The sequence below is a fragment of the Pangasianodon hypophthalmus genome, chromosome 8, assembly GCF_027358585.1.
Source record: "Pangasianodon hypophthalmus isolate fPanHyp1 chromosome 8, fPanHyp1.pri, whole genome shotgun sequence".
Lineage (NCBI taxonomy): Eukaryota > Metazoa > Chordata > Actinopteri > Siluriformes > Pangasiidae > Pangasianodon > Pangasianodon hypophthalmus.
In genome coordinates, this window is record NC_069717.1 from 4,021,713 (window position 1) to 4,032,963 (window position 11,251).

The 11,251-nt window shown below is 40.5% G+C and overlaps 1 protein-coding gene across 1 annotated transcript; it reads right to left on the reverse strand.

The window, feature by feature from the left end:
- Positions 1-1,293: 1,293 nt before the first annotated feature.
- cdk20 (cyclin-dependent kinase 20) lies at positions 1,294-11,239 on the reverse strand. Its single transcript, XM_026927986.3, has 8 exons — positions 10,737-11,239; positions 8,188-8,301; positions 7,577-7,765; positions 6,584-6,705; positions 6,284-6,346; positions 5,305-5,428; positions 4,082-4,237; positions 1,294-3,548 (listed from the first exon to the last, which is right to left on the reverse strand). The coding sequence occupies exons 1-8, from the start codon at positions 10,809-10,811 to the stop codon at positions 3,357-3,359; spliced, it is 1,035 nt and encodes a 344-aa protein (XP_026783787.1). The 5' UTR covers positions 10,812-11,239; the 3' UTR covers positions 1,294-3,356.
- Positions 11,240-11,251: the final 12 nt, after the last annotated feature.

Consider the following 11,251-nt stretch of genomic DNA (forward strand, 5'->3'; position numbering starts at 1 on the left):
TGCCTGAGTGAATTTTAGCCGTTTGCCTGACTTTGTCTGACTGGTCATTGTAGAAATCTGCAGCTTGTATACACTGCTAATAACAATCTGAAACTTTAGTAGTGCAGTTCACATTTTCAGTAAAGCATAAATATGTAATAACAGTTGGTCATTTCTCATACTCCATAGTGCTACTCCGCTGAGAAACAACAAAGCAGTCGGGAAAAAAAAGGTTACTACTGTGACATATTTTACAATTTCACTGATACTGAAAGGAGTCCCTACATGTTGGGGAGAGCGGGGCGTGTTGTCAAACCTTTCACTGTTTCTTACTTTTCTTGGTCTTGATTTGTTACAAATTGAAAGAATGAATTCTCAGGCACATATTTTTTGTGTTTGTTTGTTTGTTTGTTTGTTTTTGTATTCTCTATACATATCCACATGAGGTTGCTTGATATAGAAAAAGAAATACCCGCAATCTTCTTTTTTGTTTTATTCATTTATTTTACAAATTGTTATAGAAATATCGTTCTGACTACGAAAACGGATTTTGTGTGCTATTTTGAAACGACATTCAAACGAGCCACATTTAAAATAAGAATGTGCTATTTTAGTCTTTTCACTATCCTAACACGCAGCAGTAGCTTAGGAATACAGCAATAATAATGGACAAATTTCCTCATCCATCTACCTCCACTAAGCAAACTAGTATTGTGTCTCAAATCACATACTTATAGTCTAGATTGTTATTGAGCATTAACACTAACCAGTTACAGTTTTCCGATTACAGTTGTGTGTTTGAATTTTAAAAACCTCTCATGTAGCCTTCAAACGTACCGAAAGGTCTGTTTTGAGTACCATCTTCTGGATTTTCTAGATTAGTAAATATTTTTTAATGTAAGGTCAGAGTATTTGATTTGAGACGCAGCTCATGACAACAGTCACAACGGCGGTGGAAAGTTTTAAGAGAAACAGAGCTTGGCATTGTGTTTAACATCACAGTGCATGAAATCGATAAACATTTGACAGTTCTTAGAAACCTGATGGACAGGGACGTTTTTGGCTCCGATATGTCGTCTAGTGAATGTCGCATTTAATCTGACAGATGCACATAAGATAGTCAGGTGAGTGGGTGAATAATGCCGCTCACATAACCATTGCTTTTACATACACAGGGAAAGTCATGTGTCAGGTATAAACCAGGCTCTTCTGCTTCATGTTATTTTGCTATAACAACACACCTGTCGTGTTTTATTCCTTATGTATCACTCGAAGCTGGATGTGACAGCAGAAAAACATGCAAGCAAAAACAAGTTTATCCTTCCCAACTAGGAATATTCATTTGGTTTTTAGTCACTTACATTATACACGTTACTGACATAATAAAATGTTCAAATGTTGCAGGAGTCCTAAATTATAAATCTGGAATTTAAAAAAAAAAATGTAGAGTGGTAGACAATTCATAATGTACATTTAGGGTTATTTGCCAAAAAAATTTGGGAACCCTGAAGTAGAGGGTGTGCACTTGTGACAATTTGCCCTTTCAGTGGGGAAGATGTCACACTGGACTTTGTAAATATTGATTTTCTTTTATTTTAAATTCAGAACAAAATACAACTTAATCAAAGAACCAATAGGGCCAGATCTGAAAGGGGTGGCTGCTATAGTGTGTATATGTGTGTGTGTGTGTGTGTGTGTGTGGATATACTGCCTGTTAGTAGACACATGTAACACATATACTTAGTAAGTAAATAATATCAAATAAATAATATACGGTATATATTATATAATAACATACAACATAGCATAATGATTTTTGAGCACGTTTTATGCACCAATTTTATACAAGAGGAAGTTGCCCCAAACTGACATGTGCGCTAATGGACTAGGACTGCAGCTACAGTATCTCTTCTCTACCGACTGTAAAAGTGTGAAAGTGTGAACATACCACATTCAAAACTACTGCTCAATTTTTTTTTTTTTTTTTTTTTTTTTTTTTTTTTTTTTAAGATGTGTGACATACAATTTTTTTAACCAAGAAAAAGTGTGCTTTTTTTTTTCAGATGATGGAACACCCTTACCCAATGGGTCATACATTTTTTTTTTTGTTTGTTTTATTTTGTTTTGATTTAATGAACCCTTTTATTAAACAATATTTCAGTGTGTAAAGTGTGCCTTTGCGTGACTTCTCTAGTAAGAATAATCGAAGTGATATGACAATGCGATAAAGTAGCAGTTTGTAATATTTAGCAACTTCTTTTGCCTGTGAAGCAAACAGCAAGTAAAATACAATGAAAGCATTGACGAGCCTTCCTCTTCCCCCACAACCCAAACTGTTTATGTCTGATGAATTGCATTTCAGAGAAAAGGTTCAGAGCTGAGCTGCTAGGCTGCATCTGGGTTTGAAAAAAATCAGTATCAGGAGCCTAAAATGAAGAGACTAGTGAGATCCATTACATGGGAATAATGCCAATCACAAATTTACTAAAGTAGATTTAAAATTCAATTAATACTACTTATATGTAGGTCTAGAATAATGTTTAAAATTGCAATCTGCATCTTTAACATGTGCTGTGGCTGTTAGAGGAAATCAGACCGTTTACTGCTGGTATTCCCAAATCAGGTGATAACAGGCAAAAAGTCAAAATAAACAGAAATTAAAAAAAAAAATCATTAGAGTTATGTTTGCAAAAAGAAAGGCGATTGATTGAAGGAGATGAACTTAAACCACACTTAGCAAGGGAGCTGAACTCTACTCAGTTGCATTAAGGGTATTTTGTTCAGTATTTTATGAGAGTGCTGGATCTTCTCCACCAAGTTTTTAGACATGACAGTGCACTATATAGTAAACAGGGTGTGGTTTCAGTCATGTGGTGGCTGTTTGCTGTTATCTAAGGCGTCGCTCGAATCCCATGAGCCACCTCTGCTGAGGATTATGAAACACTGCCAGCAAAGTTAATATTACGAAGCGAATGCACAGCTGAAAAAGAAAATAAAAAACAACAACAAAACAAAACACAAGGGCAGAGCTGACAGGTCTATTTACAGGAAGTTAAGCTCAACATTCAAATCAGTAGTTCTGAGACACTTTGCTGTATTCAAATGTGCTCTAAAGAAGAAGGGATCCAGTCACAGGTCTAGTATGATCTAAACAACTTTACAACAATCATGGCCATTCCCTTGTGAACATTAAAAATGACAATATTTGACATACAATCCTGACATTGCAATTTGTATTATTACAGTTAGGAAATAAATATCATTGTCACCTATAATGTTATATATTCATGAATATTTTAAGAATGCAAATCAGTAATGCAAAGTCAGCTTCAGCCACCTGCTACTGTGCAAAGAAGCCATGATCAGGGAAGCAGGCCTCATAAACACCCCCATGCATGTGGTTGGATCAGACTGGGATCCACCAGGCTCTCGTGCAAAGGCCGGTCCACTGAGAACTCGTAGGGGGGCTGCAGTCGCTGGCGAGAGTGTTTCCCCCCTCGCTGGGGAATGGGCAGCTCCGAGTGATGGGCAGGGAGCGGGTCAGTGAAGAAGTAGGGATGCAGTAAAGCCTGCGGAGAGAAAGAAACAGAAAGAAGTGACAGTGACAGAGTGACAGTGTCCTTCAGTAATAAATGTCGTGGAACTAAAAATTACATTGTAGTACATAAAGTTTCAAGAGAAAAATTAACTTTTTAGAGATCTGATGTACAACAAAAAGCTAATAAAGGTGTAGAAGGTGAAACCAGTTGATATATAAAATAGCACATTTTTAAATATAACATTTACTCCTTGGGTTACTTATGTTTCCTCATTTCATTGCTACCATAGCAACAACTATGTCATACATGTCATTAATGTTACGTTCTTTGTTGGTGATGTGTCTTACCAACAGCAGGGAACGTCAAAATCCTTCTAAACAGTGAGCCAGACCTCTCTTAGCGTCCTTCATATACATTTTATTGTATCTCTGGAAACCTTGTGCACTGCGCAGCAGTGTTTATTACCTCACTGACCGACTGTAGGGACGGACCTTCCTCTAAAACGTACAGCACAGTTAAATCTGTGTATAGACGGTAAAGTGAGATGGTTTGTGTGATCACACCTGTCTGGCACTAATCCTCTGCTTGGACGGATACACGAGAAATTTCTTCAGCAGGTCAATGGCCTGAGGGGACGTATCGGGCACGATTTCCTCCAGAGGGATCGGTGGATTATCTTTAAACGTGATCTTGTTGTAATCTGGCAACTCTGTGATCTCCTGTAAAAAATATATTTATGATACAACATATGTTTTGTTAGAAACAGATATAAGTCAGTATAAGCTATATTACATGCACAGCTCTCCTTAAATCTAGATTAGAATTATTATGCAATTCCAGAAGTATTTTATTCATTGCATAATAATTTTAATTTAATAATAATTATTATTATTATTGTTACCACTGCGAAATTGATTGTTTTCCTACAGTATAACAGCACAATCCAACGTTTTTAGTTTCTCTCATACCACAGCAATTTGTAAACAATTGCAATTTTTATTTATTAAAGAATGACATTGTAGTTTTTATCCATTTATAGTTGCATTTAATGTTGTAAAGGGAGTTTTTTCCTGCCACTGTCACCTTGCTTGTTCATCTAAATCTACATGACAATTTAATGTAAAGCTGCTTTGTGGTCTATGAATGTCTATTTTTAAAAGCACTATACAAATAAAACTGAATTAAATCTATCACTTACATTTTTTATAATAGCCTCTATTTAACTTTATAAGCCAAAAAAATACAGCAAAGCGCAAACTCTTCTGTCTCGAAGACTTTCTCGTGTCCAAAAACTTACAGCTTTACCTCTTGACTGTTACAAAGCGCCGACAGTCACAATGAAGGAGACGTGACTCCGAATTTGCTTTGTGCAATGGCATCACATTACACTGCAATGTATCACATGAAAATGGCTCAAATTTTGTATCACTTTAAACACAACTTTAATGTATCTGATCACTCGTGATGTATCTGGGTGTGGATTGTATTGTCATGAAAGGAGAGACCCATAGTTGATAGATCCTGACAAAACTAATCCAGGTTAATGGCCATGATTTTGCACTCAGCTTGTCCCTGGTGCATCATTCTTTATGCGAAACAATACCTCAGATCCAAATCTGACGTTTTTCTGATATAAGATTTCACATATGGCATTGCTGGTTTAAAACACTGGGTCTCAGTCTGCTTAAACTCATGAGCCGAGGATGATATTTAGGCATATATTTAGAAAAAAACTGGAGAAAGTGTGCAGGGACTGAAAATGAGGCGTGAGGATGGAAAAGCTCACCGGCCACACTTTCTGGTTGGGAGTTCCCAGGACACGGAGCACACAGCACAGCTGCTCGATGTCGTTCTCTCCAGGGAAAAGAGGAGAGTTATTCAGCAGCTCCCCGAAAATACAACCCACTGCCCTGCGACAAGCACACGCCAAACCACAGGTCAGGGGTTAGAAACCAACAGCACCGCCCTGATTACTAACGGACTAACAGCTTCTGTGGGTACTCTGCAGAATTTGTGAAATTGTCACCATCTAGTGTGCACTTTAGCAAATACAGATAAAAAGACATTACCAAGGTGTGTGCTGGGGAAGGTGGTTAGAAGCAAATATTTATCACCTCAAAGGAAATAAAGATGAGCTTCTCTTATACATTTAGTTTAAAAAATGTTGGCACCTTTGGTACAGATGGCCACAAAAGAAAGTCTTTGTGCTTAATTAGATTAATATCACACTGAAAAAGAGTGATATCTAACCTTCAAGGGAATTTATTCTAATAAAATCTCATCTAATAGTAATTATAATTATTACCCTTAAAAATTTAACTTTCATATCTGCAGTACCTTATTAATAATTAGAATTGTGAAAAGTATATTTAAAAATATTTTAAAGTGTTCCCAGACCTATAACAATGATATGATTTTAAAAATTACCTTCGCAAATCTGCAGCTCACAGTGTTGCAATGTAATGCATTATAAACCGGAACAGAGTTCTCAAAGTTACAAACTGTTCCTCACTTTCCTGGAGAAATTACAAACTACTCCTTTAATGTGTTTTTTTTTTTTTCTGCGTAATCCTGATTTTTCTGTTGGAATTATAAACCATGAAGTGGCTACCAAGAAATCCACTCCATCATCATGTAGAATTTAAGTAAATGTGAAAGATATTGATGGTGAGCTTTTGTTATGAATTTATACTCATAAATTCTTGAAAATGATCTTTTCTTGTTAAACGTGTATAACTGTGAGGCGGAGCTGTGAATTAGCATACCAGAGATCCACTCCTTCGTCATATTTCCGAGCGCCGTATAGAAGCTCTGGAGCTCTGTACCACCTGCAACACGACAGCATACAATTTTCACAGCAAAAGCAGGCTTAAGATTTTTGTCAAGAATCCATTTTCAGCTTTCACGTGCTGCTTCACACACGAGAACAAGGAACCACTTAGCAAAGACAACCAGAGAGGCTGGAAGTAGCTTTTTGAGTGGCTCTATACTGAATTAACACCCAGTAGAAAGAATCTGGTCAAGTGTTGGGTCAAACTATACTGGTAAATAAACCTAATACTCACCTTGTGGCCACCTGATGACTGTAAAGCCTCTCTCCGTCGTTGGAAAAAAGCCTGGCCAGACCAAAATCAGCAATCTTCAAATGACCTGTTGAGCTGATTAGAAGGTTTGCAGGCTTCAGATCCTGCATATAAACAGTACATACATAACATAATGTATTTTATTATGTGGAAAAGCAACATAGACACAAGAAAGGAGTAAAACACTTTGGGGATGTGCTGTGATAGGAAAATAATCAGCGACAAGGTGGTGTGATCAAGCGGAGTTACTCTTACCACCCCAAAGTTGATTATTTTCCAATAACAGCACACCCTGAAGTGTTTTATTCCTTTTTTGTGTCTATGTTGTTTTTTTATTTTAGTGTTTTATTCCTCTTGTACCACAGAAAACAATTACCTTTATTACTGATTAAAGTATGGCACATCATACTTATTATCTGTTTACAGTTACATTCAACATTGTGTAACGTTCCCGAAACTAGTCTTCCGTCCTAAACACTTTCTCATGTCTGAAAACTTAAAGGAACAGCTTTACGTTTGACTGTTACAAAGGCGCTGACACTGGAGACTCCTTCCATAAACCTTAAATAAACCTCTCCTTACAGAAAACTTCACCATATCAACAATTATACATGTTTTTAATGTGTCTGTAAGACAAGTCCCTGTGTAAATTGTTACTATAGAAACGACAACATATTAGAACAAGTCGCATTAATATTATACTGTGATATGTCTTGCAGCTGGAACTACCATCAGATGTGCTGTTGTAGGAAATTAATCACCACCTTCTGACCAATCATATGACAGAATTCAACAGCGCTGTGGTATAATTAGATTTTAGTTAAATCAGAGTTGTTACTTAACTATTATTACTCTTTTGTCTAGTCTCAGTGATTGAATCTGGTATCACTCCAAATGCCTGATGTCTGAGATGACAGCATTAAGCCCAAAAGGTTTAAAAAAAAAGAGAACCTCAAAACATGAGGGGCCACATACCCTGTGCATGATGGAGTTCTCATGACAGAAGGCCACCCCTTTGAGCAACATCATCATGTAGCCTTTGACCTGAGACTCGGTCAGGGGTCTCTGAGAGTTCCGGATAACCTCCGACAGATCCGACAGCATATACTCAAAGACCAGCACAAAGCCGGTACCATGTGGGAACACATCCTTCAGCTTTACTACCTAAAAGGAGGAAATGCATCAGGCAATTAAGTCATTCACCAAAATATAAGGTGGGGGAAACAGCAAAGCCGTGGCCTTTGAGAGGTCTTTATTAATCATTTCTAGCTCATGTTCATTTCAGTCATCATTGTAGCATTGTAGGTATTTTAACCAAATCCTGAGAATTTGGAGCTACTGAGCAGCTAAATTTATTACACGGTCATTCAATTTACACCAGTAAACAAATCAGATATTTTGCAAATGCAACTTTGTCCAAAACATAATCAAGCCCAAGACCCATAGGTTAAGAGGCTCTAAACTGTCCTGGAATAACATGTTTTCATTGTCTAGAGATAGTAAGTGAGCCCACAGTGACTGTTTTTGCACATGAACCAGAAGTGTGTGTAATAAACAAAAGCCATATCTTTATTAAGCACGCTCACATATGGGTTATCTTCAATTTCCTGAAGTGCTTTAATTTCTCTTAGGGCTTGGTTGGGAATCCCATCTTCTAGCTTTCGTAGGGCCACTTTCTTCAGTGCCACTGTCTCTCCTGTCTAGAGACAAAAAAAAAGAAAAGATAGCAAGAGGGAAAGCTGATATGAGCTGCATATAAATAACAGTATGGATTTAATGGGTAGATAAATGACATGCACAGAGGCAAGTAAGGAATAAAACCCTACAGCGTGCTGCTGTAGGAGAATCGTGCAGAACTGGCAGAGTTGTTTATTTATTTATTTGGTTTGGTTTATTTCGTTTTTATGGCAAATTGGGATAGCTTTGGAACAAGGTTGCGCGGAGGAAAAGAAAGTCTGAGGGTAGTGGGGCTTTTCGGGGGCTAATTTCACAATATTTCACCTCCACCGAGAGAAAATAATCAGAATCTAACCAATTTCCGCAAACATTGGATATGGCAAACAAAGGGCAAGTGAAATACAGATAGCATCTAAAACATACAGAACCATTTCTGCTGATATATTGTAAAGACTGGGAGAGGAAAAAGGAGGGGATAAAGGCCGTATTGCAGATAGTGCAAAGAAATGTGTGCACACCATGGTGGAAAAAAAAATAGAAAAATGGCTCACTTTTTTCCCCCCAATGCCCGCATTTTTTAAGCTAGTTTCATGTAATTTTTGAGAAGTTCTTGGGCTGGAAATTTTGCTGGAGACCTAGCAACCCGGAAAACATGGGGAGGACATGGGGTAGATGGGGAGAACATGGGGTGGATATGGGGTAGATGGGGAGAACATGGGGTGGATATGGGGTAGATGGGGAGAACATGGGGTGGATATGGGGTAGATGGGGAGAACATGGGGTGGATATGGGGTAGATAGGGAGGACATGGGGTGGATATGGGGTAGATGGGGAGGACATGGGGTGGATATGGGGTAGATGGGGAGAACATGGGGTGGATATGGGGTAGATAGGGAGGACATGGGGTGGATGGGGAGGACATGGGGTGGATATGGGGTGGATGGGGAGGACATGGGGTGGATATGGGGTAGATGGGGAGGACATGGGGTGGATATGGGGTAGATAGGGAGGACATGGGGTAGATGGGGAGGACATGGGGTGGATATGGGGTAGATGGGGAGGACATGGGGTGGATATGGGGTAGATGGGGAGGACATGGGGTAGATGGGGAGGACATGGGGTGGATATGGGGTAGATGGGGAGGACATGGGGTGGATATGGGGTGGATGGGGAGGACATGGGGTGGATATGGGGTAGATGGGGAGGACATGGGGTGGATATGGGGTAGATAGGGAGGACATGGGGTAGATGGGGAGGACATGGGGTGGATATGGGGTAGATAGGGAGGACATGGGGTGGATATGGGGTAGATGGGGAGGACATGGGGTGGATATGGGGTAGATGGGGAGAACATGGGGTGGATATGGGGTAGATAGGGAGGACATGGGGTGGATGGGGAGGACATGGGGTGGATATGGGGTGGATGGGGAGGACATGGGGTGGATATGGGGTAGATGGGGAGGACATGGGGTGGATATGGGGTAGATAGGGAGGACATGGGGTAGATGGGGAGGACATGGGGTGGATATGGGGTAGATGGGGAGGACATGGGGTGGATATGGGGTAGATGGGGAGGACATGGGGTAGATGGGGAGGACATGGGGTGGATATGGGGTAGATGGGGAGGACATGGGGTGGATATGGGGTGGATGGGGAGGACATGGGGTGGATATGGGGTAGATGGGGAGGACATGGGGTGGATATGGGGTAGATAGGGAGGACATGGGGTAGATGGGGAGGACATGGGGTGGATATGGGGTAGATGGGGAGGACATGGGGTGGATATGGGGTAGATGGGGAGGACATAGGGTGGATATGGGGTAGATAGGGAGGACATGGGGTGGACATGGGGTGGACATGGGGTAGATGGGGTGTAGATGGGGTGGACATGGGGTGGACATGGGGTGGACATGGGGTAGATGGGGTGGACATGGGGTGGACATGGGGTGGACATGGGGTAGATGGGGAGGACATGGGGTGGATATGGGGTAGATGGGGAGGACATGGGGTGGACATGGGGTGGACATGGGGTGGATATGGGGTAGATGGGGAGGACATGGGGTGGATATGGGGTAGATGGGGAGGACATGGGGTGGACATGGGGTGGACATGGGGTGGATATGGGGTAGATGGGGAGGACATGGGGTGAACATTGGGTACTCCAGAACCGGGAGGGGAAGGTGTGCTGCAATGCAATTTGGTAAATAAATAAATAAATAAATAAATAAGGAAAGCGAGCTGCACTACACAGCTCATATGTGCTCAGTAGCGGAAGCACGGGGTGGAAGCGGACAGCGCACTGGATACACTCACTAACTGTATTAAAGGCTTTTGGCACGCGCACAGAGCTGGCTCTCTCCACACGGCTTAAACAGAGAACACTAGCTACAGCAGCACGCCTTAAAAGCGACGCAGGCACGACAGACAGCAGCATATATACCCGCGTGTGGAGTTTTACCTCGATATGTTTGGCCTTGAACACAATTCCATGCGCTCCTTCGCCAATCCTGCCGAGAATACTGTACTGATCCATGGCACGAGCTAACCCGGCTAATCCGTAAAGCTAACCTAGCTAACTAGCCTCATTCACCAAATGACAGCTCATTTTATCTTTAAACAAAAGCCGAAATTAGAAATAATATACATGAAAACATCTTAATCAGATATTGTACATTACTAATTAAGCTAACTACTCAGACCAAAACAAGCAGCTAATCTCGGGCCAACTGATTCACCGCGTTTCCATGGATACAGAAACATGGCGCTACGGCAAGTCGGAAGGCCCCCTAGTCCAAGATTCGCGTTTTAGATAATAGACCACAAGCCAACTCCATAAACCAGTATTCAGTATTCTCTAAAATGGTTTATTATCGTTGGAAAGTAGCCATGTGTGCATAAACAGCGTTAAAATCCTAGCGCAGATTTTTTTTTTTTTTTGCTATTTCTGATTAGAAAGACATTTAATATTCTTGC